This window comes from Chroicocephalus ridibundus, chromosome Z, assembly GCF_963924245.1.
Source record: "Chroicocephalus ridibundus chromosome Z, bChrRid1.1, whole genome shotgun sequence".
In the NCBI taxonomy this organism is placed as follows: domain Eukaryota; kingdom Metazoa; phylum Chordata; class Aves; order Charadriiformes; family Laridae; genus Chroicocephalus; species Chroicocephalus ridibundus.
The window spans coordinates 60,577,471-60,597,907 of NC_086316.1; the positions used below are offsets into that span (position 1 = coordinate 60,577,471).

General features: G+C 48.2%; 1 protein-coding gene across 1 annotated transcript; it reads right to left on the reverse strand.

The window, feature by feature from the left end:
- Positions 1 to 497: 497 nt before the first annotated feature.
- Positions 498 to 6,306, reverse strand: OTP (orthopedia homeobox). Its single transcript, XM_063321193.1, has 3 exons — positions 6,270 to 6,306; positions 4,917 to 5,326; positions 498 to 1,028 (listed from the first exon to the last, which is right to left on the reverse strand). The coding sequence occupies exons 1-3, from the start codon at positions 6,304 to 6,306 to the stop codon at positions 498 to 500; spliced, it is 978 nt and encodes a 325-aa protein (XP_063177263.1).
- Positions 6,307 to 20,437: the final 14,131 nt, after the last annotated feature.

Genomic DNA, 20,437 nt, shown 5'->3' on the forward strand with positions numbered 1-20,437 from the left:
TCTCCGCCAACCCGCCCGGCCGCCCCCCGACGGCGCCCTCGCAGGGGAAGGGGCCGGCGGCAGATCGCTGCTCTTTAATAAACCATAAAAACTAAGAAAACAAAACCAAAATGCATTTCTCTGCAAAGCGGCCGGCAGGAGCGCCGGGTCGTGGCGAGGGAGGGAGGCAAGGCTGGGCTCGGGGAGGCCCCAAGTGCCCCCGCCGCCGGGGGAGCGGCCGCCGCCGGCCGGGCCGGGCCGCGGGGGGGAATGCGCGGGGGATGCGCGGGGGCGGAGAGGGGTGAGGGGTGGTCGGGGGGTTCTCGGCCCACAAACCAGTCCGTTGGCGTCTGATTTCAGATCCTGAGTCGACTCCCTGGTAAGTCAGGTGGGGGAAGGCGGGGGGCCGGGGCGGACCGGGGCGGGCGGGCGAGGCGGGGGCGCGGGGCGAGGCGGGGGGGGGGAGTAAGGGGGGGCGGCGGCGGCGGCGGCAGCGACGCAGGGCGAGGCGTCGGCCATTAGGTGAAGCTCATGGAGACTGTGTGCTCTAGTGCTTTGCGGCGGAGGGAAGCGATGCTGGTTCCCCGCCACACGTCGCTGCTGTCCGGAGAGCTGCAGAGCTGGGGCGAGCCCGTCACGTTGCTGGGGCCGGGCAGGGAGGCGGGCACCATGCCGGGGAAGGCGGGCTGGTAGAGGTGCGACTGCAGCCCGGCGCCGTTGGAGCCGGCCAGGCTGTTGGAGAGGCCCATGGAGTTGGGCGGCGGCCCGGCCGCCAGGCTGCACTGGGAGAGGGACTGCGCCATGGCCTGTTGCCGGCCCAGCGCCGGTGGCAGCGGCAGCTGCGACACGCCCGGCATGGCGGCGGCGGCCCAGCGGGTGTCGTTGGCGTGGAAGGAGCAGAGGCTGTCGCCCATGGCGGCGGCGGCGGCGGCGGCGGCCGAGGGGAACTGCGGCAGCCCCGGCGTCGGCAGCAGCGTGCCCGGGGCGCGGAAGACGTTGGTGGTCTTCTTGCGCTTCTTCCACTTGGCCCGACGGTTCTGGAACCAGACCTGCGGGCGGCGGGCAGTCACACGCACCGTTAGCCACCACCCACCCGCCGCGCCGTCCGGTGGAACCGGACCCGTCACCCCCGCCCCCGCCTCCGCCCCGTCTCCTGTCGCCCCACAGCCCACACGGCGAGTCTCTCCCCCACGGCCGTTGTCTCTCCCACGGCTGCTCTTCACAGCCGCGGCCCCACGCGTGCCCCCGACACCGGTTAACGAAACTGCTGGAAGTTTCATAATGAAACCGATCGATGTGTCCGTCCCGGGACTGAGCCGCCTGCGGCCTCCCTCCTTCGGGGGGAGGCTCCGGGAAAGGAGCCTAGCCTCCATCCGAAAAAAACAATAACACAGATAGAAAATAAATGACTGTCCCACAGCTCTTGCCCGTGCGTAGAAGCTCTCCCGAGCCGACACCGGAGCGGGGCGCCGCCCGGGTCCCGGGGCAGGAAACCCTACGGCCAAACCGCCCCCATTTGGTTTTGGCTTGGTTTTGGTTTTGTTGGGTTTTTTTGGTTTTTTTTAAAAGCAAAAAAGAAAAAAAACCCAAAGGTGTTTTGGGTAAGCGGGTGTTCGTGGCGCCGGCAGGGATGGTTCTGTGGGTCTCGCCGCGCCGCTGCCGAAAGCACCCGGAGGATTGTTAGGGGGGAAAAGACGGATCGTGTGGAAATCCACGGGAGGGCAGCGCCCGGACCTGCTGGAGGGAGTCCCTGGTTTGATGGTACGCACCCAGACTGGGAAACACGGGCGCCCGTTAGCGGGAATGAACAGCCGTTAGGGAACTAAGTGTTATATGAATAATCGAAAAATCGCGTTCAATTATGTTTTAGGGTTAATGGTTAAATTGCGTCTACAAAATCTTTTTATGTTTCATGGTTTACTGGTGTTGTAAAGAATCTCCATCAGGTCTGATCGCCTCAGCTCATAGCTACGCCGCATATGCTTTTAAAATGTGAAGGTTTCCAGTTGAAAACTAGTGCATGACAGATTAAAACGCAGGGAAAACCTGGGGGAGTTTTTGAAAATGCACACATGACAACTCTAGAAATATATTAACCACGAGCGTTTGGCAACTTTGTACTCCTTTTAAAATGCAACTAGCCTCTGAAAATTATTAATACAACAGTGAGAATCTAATAGAGGTTGGAATCTAAAAATCTACCTTGATGATGTCTGCAGTTACAGTAATATAGACATACTGTAAATGTATTTTAAAATATATAGCCCATTTAATTCCCCAGCTATAAATGGGTTAGAGAGAGAGAGAGAGAGAGAGAGAAGGGGAAACAATATCACTTTTGTTTTTCTTTTTTTTTTTTTTTCTTTTTCAGGAGCCAAAGCTTTATGAAGATCTCATTGGAATCCAGCGGATGATTAATGTGAAGATTTGGTAGGAAATCTGGAGAGCTGTATTAAAGCCCAGATCTCAGGTTCATTTCGATCAGCCAGCCGTGAACTCTGGGCCGAATTCATTACACTTTAATAGTGCTGGGAGAGGAAGAAAATGCAATTTCTCATTCCATTAGAAAACTAGAAAATACTCTCAGCTTGTCCCCTATTAAGATGTGGCAGGTGACGGGACCATTGTGGGGGACACGGTCAATGGAATTACAGCACATTATTTTTGTTCGTATAAAATATTGAAAGGCAAGCCTGACTGTGCAGAAGTTATTTCACTGATTTGGTTTTTATGTAAATAAAATATTGAAAGTTAATTAATCCGTGCTAGAGACTAATGATTATGCTTATTATATTGCATTTGATCGCGTAATTTGCATGATTCTCGCATTGCTGCTTAATAAGCCATTCCGGGTTATAAATAATTCTGAAATTGGTTTCTAATAATGGCATGCTATAAAAAGAATGGTTTTATTACAGCAGCCTGAAAAGCAGAGCAATATCAGACGTGGAATTGGACTCCCGTTTAAGCACCAGCCTCTTTAATAATTATTTAAATGTATCATATACATTAAATACAGATCTAAAATGAGGAAAGTGGTGATTTATCCTGGCATCCAAAACCCTTAAAAACATATACAGTCACTATAAATTAAGTATTTGGAGTATTCCTTAATCAGTGTGGAGCCCACATACTGCAAGGAATGTGTAGGCAATCTGTTAACTATAAAGAAAACTGTAAAGTACTCGTATAAGAACATAAACCAATTACTATTTAATTTAAATTTGGTCAAGGAGTAGTGATACATCGGATTGTGAAGTAAATATATTAAATAAATTATTTTGCCTTAGATTACATAATGTTAATCATTTTGAAGTGTTAATTAAGAAGGTTATGTTGATCTGATTACTTTTTAAACTACAGAACATTATTGTAAAAAATATTTAAATTGCCACTCTATTAAACGGTTTTTATCAGCAGTCTCGAGCTATTAGCATTGGTTTAAGATTATGCCGAGGCCATTAAAACACTTTGTCTTTCTTCCTACGAATTTCTTTGATGTGCTGTTAGAAAATAACTATTTCCATTTTAGATTTTATATTTTACTTCATTTACCACACTCCTAATATTGAAATTGGTATCATTAACCTTTGGGAAACCCAATAAAGTTTAATAGACCTCGTTTTCTTTTTTCATAGAGTCAGTTGTCCAATTATATTTTATTTGTGAATCTAATTTCTTTCTTAATTTAAACTAATTATAGTCCTATGTAGGCTGAGTCAAATTGTTTTACTTTTTTAAAGCGGACATGCATTTTCTGTCACATTCGAGAACGGAGTCGGTTTCCGTTCATAAAAAGAAAAGCGTTCATTTAGGGATTTCTTTTGACGTGTCTTTATTTAGCTGAGGCGCCTAGGCTTGCCGAGAAGGATTTTGAACACCGGCTGCTGTAAAGTGCGGCGGCATTGCCGGTGCGCTGTGCTGAGCGGGGATGCACATCCCACAAGTACTTCCATTGTGCAGGCTTTCATTCCTCGGAAGGGACTCGCCCAGAAAGTCACTAAAATATCCTTCTACACACAAAAGCCCCACCTGAGCAATCTAGTGGTTAGATCCGTCTCACCCTTTTCCAAATTTCGTTTACATTTATTTGCCTAAATAGTTTCTGATGTGCCTGTGTGCAAATATATATATGTCTGTGTGCATATGTATATGTAAGTACTTTGGAGAACAAAGTACACCCTAGATGTTGAAGTTAGTCGCTACCCCTGCCCTCCCCAGGCATTATAAAAGCTAGTACGGGAAAACTCCGAGTCCAAATACAACTGCCTTTTACCGAATTGCCTTTTCACGAGCCTGTGTGCCTTCCCGACCCCCCACCCTCACCCTCCCGGCGGCGGCGGCGGGATCCGAGGGTCGCCCCTTCCCGGCGGTGGCGGCGCCGTGGCCGCGCCGCCGTCAGGACCCTGGACAGCGGCCCCAGCGGCGCGCTGGCCAGTGCCGCCGTCAGTACCCTGGACAGCGGCCCCGCGCCACCTGCCCTGCCGCCGTACCCCGCACCAGGAAACGGGGCTCATTCACCGGCGGTTTGGGCTCCCCTCTTAGCGCCGAGCTATTGCGAGGGCTGAGACTCGCCCCTCTCGGGCTGTGCCTCCCCGAGCTCTTTCCTGACCCGGCTTGTGCGGTGGAGAGGGGGGAACCGCGCCCTGCTGGGGACCACCGTGCAGCAGGCGCTTAGTGGACAAGAGGGCACCCCAAGGGGATAGCTTTGCGGAAAGAGGGATGAGGGGTGTCCTGTTTCATGGCTTCCTGCCCAAACTGTTGCGTTCAGGGGTGGGTTTCCTTCCCCACGGTCGGGATGAGGGTTGGGGACACCCACCCGCTCGCCCCGTTGTGCCTGTCCTCGCCGCTGGCCGGCCGTGCCGCCGTCGGTGAGCCCGGGGAAGGGGCCGGCGGGGGCGGCGGGGGCGGGCACTGCGCGGAGGCGGTTGTTTTACCTGCACCCGGGACTCGGTGAGGCCGATGCGCAAGGCCAGCTCTTCCCGCATGAAGATGTCCGGGTAGTGGGTCTTGGCGAAGCTCCTCTCCAGCTCGTTGAGCTGCGCCGGCGTGAAGCGGGTGCGGTGCCGCTTCTGCTTCTGCTGCCCCTGCTGCTGCCCAGCCTGGCTGGGGTTCTGGCCGCCCTGCTGGCCTTGCTGCTTGTCGGGGTCTTTGGCGCTGACGGCTAAGGAGCTGGGGTTGGATCCCACCGTGGTGATGTCTTCCCCCGGCAGCAGGGTGGTCCCTTCCACCGAGTCCGAGTTGGGGGCCATGTCTCCCGGGTGTCCCCCCGGATCCGAGCCCCCTACGCCCAGCCGACACTTCACCGCCTCCCGGTGTCCCAGCAGCTCGGCCGCATCTTTCATCCCTGCGAAAGCAAAGGAGCTGCGGTCACTCCCCTGCTGCCGTGCACGTATTCATCAGTGCCGCTTTCCAGCGCACCGAGCCGGCGAGAGGCATCCAGCCACCGCCTCCGCCCAGCTGTCCCACGCCGCCCCCCGCCGCCCCCCGGCCGCCCGCCAGCTCCGCAGCCCGGCTCGGCTCCGCGGCGCGCAAAGTCGCCGGCCCGGCGCAACTCGGGGCGGGGGAGAGAAAACTTTACACCGAGCAGCTCCTCTTCTTGCTTAAATAACCAGCTCCCTGCCGGGCCTCCCCTTGCGAGACCAAGGGAGGGGAACGGGGGGAGGGCAAGTTTTGCCGTGTTCAGCTTGGTTTTTCCAGCGGGGCTGGTAAAAGAAAGAGACGGAGAGAAAGAAAGAACACTCGAGCCGCCCTGCTGCCGGGAGCTTTACCTCCTCGACAGATGTGCAGGGACCTCGGTCACCCTCTCCTGCCTCCGATCCTCTAACCAAACGCATGAATACCACAAATAGGTAGATACAGGTATTTCTCTGTTTTTTAAAGGAAAAGAAAGGGAAAGGAAAGCGAGCAGGTGAGCAGGAAAAGGCCACCCAGAACTCCTCCGTAAATACCATCGAGCTCATCTGTCCTAAAATAATAATCATCATCATCATCATCATCATTGTAATAATGTGTAGGTATGTATATAAAAACAGGGGAGAGAGAAATTAAATGATCCACGACTCGCTGTAGATCTACATACTCCGTAGGTCTCCTTCTCTGTCTTTTTTTTTTATGTTAAATCAAATTAAACTTTAATACAGTACAATTACTTTTAAAGGAATTAGCCCATTTAGATCGCATTAAGGTAAAATAAGGAACAAATTGTCAATTTCCTGCCCCGGCTTCCTCCCCGCTCGCCGCTGCCGGTGCAGCCGCCGCGGGGAGGGGGGGTGCTGGGGGAAACTCACCGAGACGGGCGTCCAGGAGGTCGGCGTGAGACAGCATCGCGCACCGCTCCAGGGCGAAGGCTGTTCCCCCCCAAATTTTAGCGGCCTTAAGTTATTTAAAATAGATATGAGATATAAGATATATATATATATAGATCGCCTAAATGAAAGAAAATTCGGTGTGTGGTTAAAAAGGGGGTCTCCTGCATTATAATGTCCTTTAGAGAGACGGGGAGGTGCTTAACACTTCAATGAACCCGTGAGCAGCTCGGCGCGGGGACCAATCAGGAGGGCAGCCTGCAAATGTCAGCGCCCGGAGCGCCCCGCTCCGCCCGCCCGCCGCCCGCCCGCCGCCGCCGCCCCGGCCTCCCGCCGGCCCGGCCCGCATCGCACCGCACCGCCGCTCCCTTGCCCTGCTCCGCTCGCCTTCGCCGCCCTCCATCCCCCTCTCCCCTTCTCTTCCAAATGCACATTTGCCACCCTCCTCCCGCTACGGGTCGCCCCTGATTTATTGTTTTTTTGGGGGTTTTTGGCTTTTTTTTTTTAATGCCTCTTCTGAGCGCACCCTCGGACCCGATCCCGTCAGGCTCCCGGGGGTGGCTCGCAAGCCCAGCGCCCACCAGGGGGATATGAGTGGGCGAGCGCCGGCGGCTGCGCGGTACGTGGGCGAGCAGCGCTGGCCACCTCGCCGGCCGCCCCGGGGACCGAGCTCGGGGGCGGCGGCGGAGACCGCGTCCCGGCACCAACCCACCCGCCGCCGCCGGGCCCCGACGGCTGCGGCGCGGCGAGGAAAGAGAAACTTGCGCCAGCTCCCGCAGCGGCCCGGGCCGCAGGGGCTGCCCTGCCCCCCCTCCCGGGGCTCCCCGCCGCCCCGGCCCGGCCCCGCTCGGTGCAGAAGCACACGGCAGAGCGGGGAACGGGAGCCGAGCACCGCGCCGCCCGGGGAGCGCTGCCTCCCTGCCCGGCATTTAAAAGCCCCTAAGCCCTATTTTTTCGGGTAAAGTTTCCAAGTTCGGCTCGCCTACAAACTCAGTTTAAAGCAGTAAATAAAGTTAAATGCTTTTTATTTTCCTCTTGAATATGTTAAACTACTTGAACAATTTAAAGTGCTTTGCACAAGTGAAGCGAACCATTTCTAATGTTCTGATTTTTCAAAGCCAGCCAACAACAAAGTTTAGATTAGTAATATATTTCTAACCAGAGTAATTTTCAAGATCATTAGGCATTTATGTAATTAGTGCCAAATCTATAAGCTTTTATTACGATTATTAGAGTAAAATCAGTATAAATTTGTACTAATTTACTACTGTTTAGACTTGGCTGTCAAGCCAAGAGGTTCTTATTGTAAATGATAACTGAGGAAATTAAGTGCAAAATTCTGTACCATTTCTGATCCGCTCCTAAACAATCCGTTTCAATTGTATTAGTAGCAGAACATAATGCCCTTTTAAAGTTATTTGACTTGTATTTTTATTTGCAAAACAAGAAAAATACCCTCTACCCGGGCACAATGAAAACTGATATTTACTACTTCCAACTTGATTAACATTGATTTTTAATTCAAAAGTGATGCAATTAAGATTATTCATTTAGTGCAAATAAAGCTTCCACCAAAAAGGGAGATCAGTGAAGTCTGTGTTAAATAAAACAGAGCCGATGCCTTTTTTTTTTTCCGCCATCCAATTGACTTACACAAAACATTGTAAATACTGCATGCGAACAGATGCAAGAGTGGTTTTGTTTGCAGCTCAGATGTGCAGGGGTTTCGGCAGAGACTGAACAAGGAGACAAAGGAACCGGCCGACCGATCTCTAGGGCAGTTTTGCTGCTTTTTTTTTTTTTTTTTTTTTCCCTCCTCCCTGCTCAGGCTACATTGATTCAATTCAGCTTTCGAGACGTCGGGCTGTTGCAATGAACCTGGGTGCCCGGGAACGGCCGCTAAGAGCAGGGAGAGAGACCCAGAGCCGGGCCACAATTTAGCTGGAGAGACAGAGAGACAGAAAGAAAGAGGTGGAGGTGGGGTGGGATTCTCTTTTTTTGCCTTTTTTTTCCCGGTTGGATGGGGGACGGCGGAGATGGCTCGTTTGTTTTGCTTTTTTTCCTTTGAAAATTATTGTCTGTGTGCAGCTCCAGGGCCGGAGGGGAACCCCCGGCGGTGAAAACTCCCGAGAGCCGACCCCCCGGCCCGCCGCCGGGCGCTGGGACCCGCGGAGCGGAGCCCGCGGAGCCGCCGGCGGGGAGACGGGCCGGGGCCGGCGGTATTCGCGGGACGCGCAGCCTTCCGCGGCCGCGGCGGGGCTGGCCCTACGTTAGGCGAGTGGTCAGGGGTCTGCCGGGGGGCGTTTGGGGCTCAGTTTTAGCTGTAGCTGCTGGCAAAAAACGTCCTGGTGTCTGCAGCCGATCGGGCGGCGGGCAGGGTGGCACGGCGTGCGCATCGCGACCGCGTTGTTGTGTGTTTCAGGTCGATAAATAAATGTGTAATAGTTAATGCGCAGACAGATCAGAGTAATAACAATGGGATGAAATCAAAGGATTATCAATCTCTGTTAGTAACTGCTGAATAACAATGTTGCGGTGTGATTGATAGCGCGCTTCATTTTATGACTTTTCTATTGCTCTTGATTTTTATAGCAGTATAAACAAACTAAATCATTTCTTCCAAGACTTCAGAGCGCAATCGTCTTACGGGAAGGGGGGAAATCGGAGAAGGAAGTCTGCGGGAGAGAAAAGAGCGGGTAGGGCTGACACTTAAGCGTGTCAGGAAGAAAATGACAATGGGGCATATGTAAAATACTCTCATCACATTCCGCTTCCGCGCACTCCTGTTTTGTCAAGTGCCTGAATTCACCTGGGCAGCGTCGGAGATGTATTTACAAGGATTTTATTCCCCGTCATCTTTCCATTTTCCCAGTGTAGCCAGAAAACTGCCAGTCAAGCCCATTCCCTGCTACAATTTACGGTATTCCCCACATGATCATAGGAACTGAAGTTCCTAACAAGGAAAGGCTTTAGCACAATGGCCCAAAATCTTCAGAGTGACACGAGTGTCTTCAGAAATCACTTCAGAGCAAAGTAAAAGGATTTTCTATGACGGATCCAGTGATTTTTCCTCAATAAATAGGTTTTAGATTGTTACACACACGTAGAACTGGAACAAAGGGAACTACCAGAAAATATATTGGTTGCCCCTAATAAAATTTATTTAGACAGTTTACTTCTCATAAAAAATAGAGATTGAATTTCGTACAGGAGCGCCTGCCAAGGGGCTAGGCACTAGGAGATCATCTCCCCCCGCACCTTGCTTTTTTTTCCTTTTCTTTCCTTTCCTCTTCCATCCCTTCCTTTCCCGGCGGGCCCGATCCCGGGGTCCCGACCGGGGCCGGCTCCCCCCCCCTTCCCCGGCCCTGCCGCCCCCCCCCGCCGGCCGATGCGCCCGAGGAAGGGCCGGGGAGCGGGCGGGCCGCCTTTGGGGAGCAACATAACCCCAATTCTCCGGTGCCGTGACCCCGGGAAGAGAGGGTAGGGAACTTTCCAACCCCCAGAGCTCTCCCCCTCCCCTCCCCGCGAAACTCAAGCCCTGATTGAATGAGGCTGTAATATAAACAAGTGTATTTAACCAATTCTGCTCTGATTTAGGACCAGAACCTTCTTTTATCAGAATAATTATATTTGGAGCGAGAAACACGGTAAAATAAGGTTAAACTGCTAAAGTCAGCAGGGTGGCTTGGCGTAAATGGCTGATAAGGTTTGTAATTTGATATTTTATTTATGTATTTATTGAGCATCCATCCAGTTAAGGGGGCTGCTGTATGCAGAGCACCGTAATTGCTTTTTACACTTAGCAACGCTCCCAGCGTTTATCAAATGTAACTTTTGGTTGCCTGGCTTGTTCGCGCGGCTTTTTTTTTTTTTCCTTATTTTTTTTCCTCTGTATTTCCAGACAGTAGTGCTGAAATATCGGATCTTATTATTCACATTCCCGCTCCTCAGTGCTGCACTGTAACATTGTTCGCTTTAATGAGAAGCGCCTCCCTCAATAATTAACGACCTCACATTTCCCTATTTTCTTGCCTGATGAAAAGAATCAATTTTAATTCATTGTAAATTACAGCTATGCTTTTGAGTGTTATTTGCTTACAGAAAACAAATCAAGTGACTTAGGCTCCTGTTTACTTTTCCACATCGGCATACCCTAAACACAAATGACAAATCAAACTATATCCTTTCGTTAGGCGTAATTTGGAGTTAAGAAATGGAAAAACATAAACACGTGTTTTTATTTCAATCAACCCTCTCGAAAATATGACTTCTTTGGAAATGAAGGACAAGGCTGCCAGCAGCTACAGATCCCAATTCATTCATTCTAGTCAGAGCTAAGTATGACGATCATCGCTGCTTTGCGACATTAGGCTGCATGCAGCATTTTGTAGCTGCAATAAATATACTTCTTTGAAAGCAACTTTATGAAGTTTAAAGGCATCCGAGGCAAGAACGGTGGCAGCTGATGAGAAACGCAGCCTTCAGGTGTTCCGAGCACAACCTCCCTGAGCGCGGCAGGGAGAGCTCGGCTCTCCTGTCATCTCTTCTCAAACACGGTTAAGAACAGCGTTTTCCTATTTGCTTATTTATCTAAATATCTGCATCTCGCTCCGGCTGAGCCGCCGATTGCCTCCGCACTGGCAGGCTGCGGGAAAGCTCTCGACAGCGAAGCGCTTGCTTTAGATTGAAAGGATGTCTTCTATCAATTAATTTTCATCAGAACTATGACAACCAGTCTTTTATGGGGAAAAAGCTATTTTAATATAAAGGTATGCCTGACACCCCCCCCCCCCCCCCCCGCTCTTCCCCGTCCAGATGCAAACTCTTTTTACACAAAAGTCACCTCCCCCTCTCCCTCCGGCTTCATATGCATGTATGTATGTATAGGCTTTCGGCATAATATTAAGTTCATAAACTTAAAATCGCGGAGCCCAAGCGTAACGCACTGTGCAGTAGCTTACGCATCCGAACAGGAATTATCAGGGCTGCCCCGAAGGCGAAGGGAACGCCGGTATAAAGCATTTTTCAGATACATCTCTGTTTAGGGAAAGAGCGCACTTCCAGGAAGACTCTTCCTCCTGAGCTTTGAGGAATTTATTGAACACATACCCATATTTTTAAAATCCGAGATCTCCCCATCCGGCTGGATAAATAAACCCACGGGCATAGCAATGAAAGAATAGACACCGGAGACTGACGTGGATGGAGTATTTAACTTTCTCCCTTTTCAGGCCGTAGTTTTAATCTCTTCAATTACATAGGTGGTATATAGTAATAAGGAACATACATATTTTGTTTGTATGTGTTAAGTTGGCTGCTTTTCTGATTTCTATTTACTCAAGATAAATAATCATATATCAGTTATTCAGTTAGGTGACAAGTCTAGTAATTGGAATAAAAAGAAAACATCTCATCCTTATCTCTTCCTATAACTAGATATAGCGCTAATAAGACTGCATCAATCTTATCTGGCAAATAAATAAAATAGACAAACAAACAAATTCGCCTCCAACAAGTTAATGTGGTGTATCTGAGTGGAAAGTAGATATTTTCACGCATTCTGGAGATGAGGAGTGACTTTTAATAAAATCACAAGAAAAACAAATGTAATTCTGTAAGCAATTTCAGAGCTCAGCCATCTCTCTCCCGCGCCGTTACTTAGCATTCTCCAGCCGTCCTAACCTTTTCTTTTAAAAACCAGTTAGTTCCAGAAATATGACTGTCACTCAATCTGGGACCTTTCGATCCACCTTCCTTTATTATTTGGGGGGCAATTCTAGAGGTAATATGGCTTATTTTACAAGGATGATTTTTGTTGACTTTTTTCTTTCCCCTCCCTCTCCCCTTCCCTTCCCCTCTTGCCCGAGCGCGGCTAATTCGGGGCGTCTATATTCACTCAATTAGAGAAATCTAAAGAGAAAATCGATCTTCCATCTGCAGAAATGCCAGCTTAACAAATTAGATTCTTGTTTCGTGCAGGTGATTTGGTGACAGTCGGGGAATTAGAAGTAATAAGTTGTTGTGTTTGAGACCACCTCCCCGTCCCCGGCCCTCCGCCCTGCCCCCGGCCGGGCCCCGCCGGGGGAGCGCCGCGCCCGCGCCCGCCTCGGCGCCTCCTCCTCCGGCCGGGCAGGCGAACAGCCACCGCCACCGCATCTCCCGCTGTAATTAGTGCTGCTGCCCTCCATGTGGGCTCGATTAAACCGTGATTTAGCCGAAAGAAATATAATTATGGCTGCAAATAAAATAATCAGCATTGAAGAGCGATTTCCTTAATGAGATGGAGCGGTTGCACGTCACGGAGTAAAGGGGTCTCATTAAGAGGTGGTAATGAGGCTTGGGTGAATATTGGGAGTTGCACAAAATATCTAAACTGCTGAGAAAACCCAGCGCCGGGCTCCCGCTCTCGGGCCAGGCCGCAGCTCCCGGCGCCGTCCGCGGAGGGCAGCGGCGCGGTGCCTGGCCGGGCCGGAGACCTCGGGCCGCAGCCCTGCGTACGGATACTCCACCGCCGCCCCCAGCCCGCCCCGACTGCGCCGGAAGATGGGCATTTTGATTACAGCTCATTTTTAACAAAAAAAAAACCCAAAAAACCCAAAAACAAACAAAAAAAGGCCATTAGCGCGGCCATTTTTAACGAGCGGGGCAGCAACGCCAAATGGCTCCGTTCTCCCCCGCACCCGCCCGGTTTGACACGGCCTTCCCGTATAGCCCGGCCAAAGCCTCGGACTGTGGCACGGCGGTTCCTTCGCCGTGCAACCCCCGGCGATGCTCAGAGCCGGCCGCCCACCGGGGGAGCTGCCCCGGCTGGGCGGCGGCTGCCTCAGGCTCGGCCCGGCACCGCCAGCCAGGCGGAAAACAAAAAGCTGTGAGAACGCAAGTCGACCTCCCCCCCAAGCAACAGAGCAGGGACGAACGGCGAAGCCTGGGAACGCGATTTAGATCTAAACCGCCTAATTTGGAAAAACTAATTACAGCTTGCTCACAAACGAAGGCGGCAGCGGCGGCCACTCCTTCCCACTCTCCCTCGCCCGCCACGGGCGCGAAGCCACCAACATGGCCGCCCCGCCAGCCGCCTGCCGCGCATGCGCCGAGCCGCCCTGAGGCGGGAAGCGGCGCCGGGGCGGGACGGGGAAGACGACGGTGAGGAAAAAGGGGCCGGTGACCGGTTCTCGGCGGGGTCTCCGGGTACTGGGAGGAAGGGGGAGGAGGAGAGGCCTGAGTGTAACCACGACGGGTGGCGGGGCTGCCCCAGGCTGGGGTTGTGTGAGGGGGCGCCGCTGCCAACGGCCGTGGTGGGGAGCACCATGATGGCACTGCTGAGGGAATGGGCCGGGTTGAGAGCAGAGCGCTGTCTTACGTAAAATAAAAGGGAAGCAAATGGGATAATAGGCTGCCTCACGTTCCCCGGGGAAATTACATGCTGCGCTGCTGTGTGACAGAGTGAAAAGCATTGTTTTGCTTTCACCCCTAGCTTTTTGTTTTGTTTTTAATAGTATAAAATTGGGCACGTCTTGGCATTTTATTGTCTAATCAAGAAAAACAGCTTGCATATGAAATACTAAAATAAAATAAAGGCCAGGGTATTTTTCTTTCTTTGCTTATGCTCTCAGTAACTTAAAAAGGAGATGGAATCTACATTTTGTCCTTGTTATCACCAAAAAACATCTGACCTTTCAGCCCGATACCTGCAATAGACGGTAAAGGTCAAGTTTCTCGATTAGGAAAAAGGTCTGTGTGACATTAGCAAAAGATGCGGGAGGGCTGCACTCGGCAGCCAGGGAGCGGAGAGTCGCAGGAACCACGGTGGCCCCTGGGCTGGAAACTCATCCTGCTCTTCTGCCATAGTGAGGTTGGCTTTTTTGTTTTTTTGACTGCCTAACTCTGTGTTTTCGGTGTATTTGTGTGTGTTGAGCGTTTTGTAGTCTTAAACTATTTACAGCTTATATACACATACATCCCAAACAGTGACATTTGTCTCCCGTTTTGGTGGTTTGTAAAATGATGGAGATGTGCCAGGGCCAGCCAGACTCTAGTTCAGGCTGTCCCATTGGTAGTACTTATGTTTATGACCATAAACATGTTAGAATTTCCAAAGTAGCCCTAAGGGACAGCTCTCTTAAGATTGTAGTTGTTTTGGTTTTTTTCTTCAGGAAAAAACATTTTGGGTTTTTGGATGATTGGTTCTGTTGGAAGAAATTGCAAATCGTGTTTAGAGAAAAAAAATAAATCAGGGTTCTCAGGAGACTCTGCTACTGTCTGGAAAGAGGTAAATACACGTTTTCTCAAAAAACACACTTTTTCAGCTTTCTGTTTGGGTTTCATTTTCAGACCTTCTACCATTGTTTACTTCATCTGCATTCTCCTTTCTGCATAGACACAAACTCTTCTGCCTGCAGGCATCTGTCCTCTTGATTAGTCTGGCCAGGGGCTGATACTTCAGTCATGGCTTGCAATGTTTGAATTGACATTCTGCAAAAAGAAGGGTCTTTGCCTCCTAAAATTGTCATGAATGAGGGACAGTTTTCTAGCGTTCCAGCTGTGTGGAAGAATCATACAAACCTCAACATAAGACTTGTGGATTACTTCACATTTAGTAAACCTAGTTGTCCCTTGTCAGCTGAAAGCACGGGCTAACTATAGTAGTTGTTTACTGTAAGCAGGGTGCTGTAAGGGTAGTTGAGAGCACCCAGAATTTTGTATCCTCTGTTGCTAGAGAAGCTACAGGACTGAAAGGCATTTTTTCTTTATGCTCCAATTGAGCAGAATGTACCAAATTTTGTAATGGGCAGAAGGTACTTTGTGTATTGGGAGAAATAGTGTGTTTGGGGGCTGGAGTACTGTACAGAAAAAGTATTTTGTTCAGCTGTAGAGTAGTGACCAGACATGAAATTATTAGAGCCCTGGAACCTCCTTTGCGTCCCTTATTGAAAGAGCAGCATGTGCTCATGATTGCAGCTGGTCAGACTGCAGGTGCCTCTTTCCCTAGTGACAAGCACTGGGCAAATTGTATTCATCCAATTAATAGAGGCTTTCAGTCAACACAGTGGAGCGACAGCATGTCACAAGTGTGATAAGTGCCTGACTAGGTTTGTCTTCACCTGGCATAAATGAAGTCTGCTCTAGGTGGGTTACTTTCAGCCTAGAATAGTAGCTATTGCTTAGATGGGTAAACTTGTGTAAAAGTACACTTGGGAGTCATGGCATGAAAGAGCTTAGCCTTGTAGCCACAGACAACGCAGAACATGATAGCAGTGGTGGCATCTTGTAAGACTGGGCTAAAAGAGGCCTTTTGGGTCAGCGAGTCCAGCAGCTCCATTGTAATTACTGCCCTTTTCGTACCCTGAGGGTAGCAGGCCCACAGATGGGCAGGGCAAGAGTGGTTTTACACTGGAAGTACTGGATTTTTTTTTTTTTTAGTATTGGAGGTAAGAATGGTGGTGTTATTCATTTCCACACTTTAAGGGTGAGGAACTAGAGAGAAAGTCATGTGTTGGAGTGTCCAAATTGTGGAGTGAGCCAGAACACAATGTGGGGCTTGGTTGCTGGTCATCAGCAAATTGAGTTTCTGTGTGCAATGCTAGCCTCTCCGAATGTTAATAAAGTTCTGCTTCCTTCTTAAGCCACATCATTTACAGCTAATGAAGCAGTGAGGAGTTGTGGGAGAGAGAGCAGAGCGTAGGGGCTGGTGACATGCTGGGGGAGGAAACCTCCTGCAAATGGCCTTCTTTACTTCAGATGGCTCCCAGCTGTCACTGCTCTTCTCTCCTATCCTGTCTTCTGAGTGTGCCTTCCTTCTGCTCTGCAGGGGGAGAATTAGAAAGGCAGAGATAAAATAGCCCAATACAGTCAGGATAAGTGTGTTCCTTTTTGAACTCAATGTTTGAAAACAGTAGCGGGCTCCTTGGACTGCTTATTGAGATTCCTAGTGTGAATAAGAGCTCAAAGAAGGCTTGTCTGTATATAAGCGTTGGTAAAACTTCTCTCACCTAGTTGTAGCTCAAAAAGTAGCTGACAGGGGGTGAATGTTTTGTCTTGTGACATCTTTATAAGGTCTTTATCCTGGATTGCAAAGCATGCAGTCCTTTGATCATCTTGCCATGATTCCATTTTTAGCACAGTGTACGTGCTTTCGTGGAGTTGTTAGAATCACACCCTACCTTCTGAAACCTCTCTTTGGCTTGAGATATGTATTTGGATTCATTCTCTGCCTGGAGCCCAACTCTTCTGCATCCAGAGTTAGTCTAACTACCTGGCAATGGGCTCGCCAGCTCTTATTCCTCTTCATCCTGCCCTCTGCACCTGGGCACTTCAGTCAGACTTACTACCATTGACAACCTGAGTTCTAGTGCAGAAGACTTTAACAATACAGCTGGAGATTGAAAATACTTTTTAATATGTTAATCTTGCAACATGTGTGATTTTTTTTCTCTTGTAAGAGAATAATTGCTTCTCCTTGGTTAACGGTATTAACTACCTGTAATACAATATATTGCACACTTAAAATATCCTGGGATGATTAACTTCAGTGCTTAAAACTGTCAAGAAGTCGTGAAGCTTGTGTGTTTGAGTGTAAACTTCTTAATGATAAAGTACTACTTAAGTTGAGTCTAGTTTGTTCACTTAACTTTCACCAGAGGACAAAAGTACTAAATTGAAATAATCCTGGCATCGCCACTGGGAGAAAAAAAACTTAAAACACTTAGGTTGTTTGATTGTTTGTTTGTTTGTTTTTTTTTTTGTGGAAAATTGAACTAAATGTTGGAGAGACTAATTGGTTTGCTGAAGAACAAAACAAAAATGCAGCACTATTGGTAACCTGGCCCCAGTAGCGATCTATGTCTCTGCCTAGTAATCACTCTAAAACAAAGTACAGTTTGTCTGTGCCTGGTTTACCAAGCATCTGGCCAGTGTGGGAGTTTTCCTTTTGCCTGTGAAGCCACAGGACACTCTTTATATTTTCCTGTTTGAGCTTCACAAAGGAGATGTAAAACTTGAAAGTAGATTGTCTGTTTCTGAAGGACCTCTATATGAAGAATAGCACATCTCTTTGAAGTTAAGCCAGCTGTGAAGTGCTCTTGATTATAGGCAGCTGATGATACTGCAATTTTTGAGTAAAGTTTAATATTTGGAAGTCTAAATAGAGAGTATTGGTCTAGCTCCAGCTGAGTTTTTCATTAAAAATAAATAGGACTCTTTCTGAAAGGTGATGTGTTTGGTGCAGAAGGGAGTAGAATCTTCTGTTTATCCACAGGACATGCAGAGTCTTGGCAAAAGTGTCTGACCTTTCTTACCTTGAGTCCTCGTTTCTGTGATGTGTCTTGACATTGCTCTGCCAGTACTCCTTTTAATGATAAGAAGATAGTTTAATGATAGGAAGGTAGTTCAGTTTCCATGTCAGCTCAGTTCTAGGGTTCTTTGAAGGGGAAGTATTTAGGACATGGGTTTTCCCCTCTTGCCCCTCTGTTACACATGAGAGAAATGGCTCTGCCTTGGAACTCTTCATAGTTAGCAGTGTTCTGTTTACCATATGATATTACAGGATTTTAATTGTCACCTCTGGTCTCCTAGCTGTCCTTTGTTCTTGTAATAGTACATTTTTTAATGTTTTCCATAGCTTTTGTTGCATGTTGTTACACAGGCCCTTAAGTTCAAAGCCAAGTGAGAACACTGGTTGTCCTCCTTCCAGTTTAGTGCAGTCTCAGCTCAGCCTATCTGTGGAAAGAAACTGATTTCCAGTAGTAGCTGGGTGGTGTGTCCACCATTGTTTCCCCCTGGCTGAGACTTTTGGTTAACTTTTTTTTTTAAGTCTTTGCATGTCTCATTCATGTGTTTGCATGATCATTGAGACCATAAACTCACTTGGTTTATTGTTCTCCTTCAGCCCTGGCACAGTGAGGACCTAATGTGATGGCTTTTTGTATACTGTCTCTGTAAAAGCTCAATAACATTCAGAGATGGTTCATCATCTCACTTTATGTAGGCTGCTGAACAGTGTCACGGTAATGTTGATATTTACTGATTTAAAATTGGTTTGACCAAGTAATCTGAGGTTTGGTAGCTATGATGTGAAAATTGATTCATTTTGATCACTCCCAAAGCCGATTTTTTTTTCCCCCCACCAGCTCCATCTACTGTCCCTGAATTTCATGTGGAATTTCAGATGTCTTCAGTGTGGGTTCTCACAAATCTGCATTAGGCGGAGATTTCCAGTTGACTCAATATTCCTCAAATCAGGGGGCAGCGCTCCAAAAACAGCAAAGGCAAACAAAGTGAGAGTTGGTTTCTGGATCTTTTAAAAACAAATTGGTTAAAGAATTCAGTGTAGGTAGTTGTATCTTTTTTGATATCACTGTTTAAAACTTCAGTTTCATGTATACCTTCTTAATTTAAAGGAGTATAAAACTTAAGTTTACAGCTGTTTAATTTGCTCAGCTAGGAATAACAGTTTAGTTTTCGTTTGGTGTTTTTTCACACTGTCTAGAAGGCAGCTTGCTCTCTTGTGCCGGTTAGAGTTTTTATTGAATTTTTTTTTTAAGGTGACAAATGGTATTTGATGCATTCATGGAGGTGAGGTCCATCAGTAGCTATCAGCCGTGATAAAGGCTTTGAGGGAGGAATTTTCTTAACTCACTGAGTTTCCTGGCAGAGCTTCCTAGTTCTTATCAAGGGTTGTTGTTATACTTGTTCCTACACTTTTCCCTTGAGTTATTGGCTACTACCTTTTGTGTCCCTGACCTGTCCCCTAGCTCAAGAGCATGAGAGTAGAGCTCCTTGCAGCTGCCACAATGATGCAGTCAAGCTTCCTTCATTTGGGCAAATTGCAGGAGTTGGCAACACAGAAGTGTCAGGGTTGATCTTCACGCTGAGAAAACTGCCTTCCTGCCCAGGGTGTTTCCCCTGGCATCTGCTGGCAGCAGAATGATTGGGGGAAAGAGCCCTTGGTCTGGTCTGGTATTGAGAGCTGTTCTGGCTTCTTACAAATGCTATGGTGCGCTGGGTGATAGTGCTCAAGCCTTCCTTTTCCAGCTTCAGCATTGGTTCAGCTTGGTGCCTAGATGACATGGTGGTAGGTATTGTGTAAATAACCCGAGAGGGTGAAACATAAAACATTAGTCCTTCTGTGGAAGCATTGATTTTTATGCAAAAAATATGAAGTTTATCTTCTGTGTTGAAAACAGAGGACAAATTATAAAATTGACATATCTGATCAATTGGTTTTGAAAGGTACCATCTTTATTTGCAAATGGAGTTGTCTTTTTTTTTTTTTTATCCCTCTCCCTTGGAAATGTGTAGAAGCTGTAAAACAGCAGGAAGCCAAGTCACTAAAAGCATCCAGAGGAATTTAATTTTATTTTCATAAACTAATCTGCCCACTCAGATCTATCTGTGTAAACTAATTACTTTTTTAATTAGGTAGCCTTTTTGATTGCTTATGGAGAGCTGTGGTGAAATTTACCACTAATTATGCTGGGGCAGGAGAAGGCCTCTGGATTGTTAGGAAGGATGAGAAAATTTTATTTCCTTTTGTTCAAATGGGGAGCAAGTAGTAATTGATACATAAATATGTGCTTATATTTCCAATTTCAACCTATTCAGCTTTTGTTAACCTTACTAATTGAAGCTCTTTCTATGGGTCATTGGGTTTCCTTCCATCTAATGTAACATCTACAGGAACTTCAGAACAATAAGGAAACAAAACTATTGTAAAGTTGAAGTTTTCCTTCTTACTGTTAATGTTTATGCTGACTGGTTCTACATTTTGTACTTTAGTGCATTCCAGTGATGTTTGCCCCAAAATGCTGGATCCTAGGACATGCTAGCAAGTAATCTGCAAAGTTCAAGTGCTGTTTTTTTCACCGTGGTTGGATTTAGAAATTAGAAGTATTTACAAAACTGGGAGAAGCTGTCAGTTTCACATCTCTTGTGCCATCTCCTCTGAGGCCTGAAGCCCATCATTTGGATTTATGGTGAGTCCTCTGTTACATATAGTAATGGAGTATAGCCAAGATTGCACATGGAAGAGAACCTCGTAAGTGGTTCTCCTTTGTGCTTCCTGTTCATGGTGTCTTTGTAAAGAGTGAGTGCTCTGAGAGATCAGGTGGGACAAGGGCCATTAAGATAGTTAGGCCATAAGCATCATGTTTTCT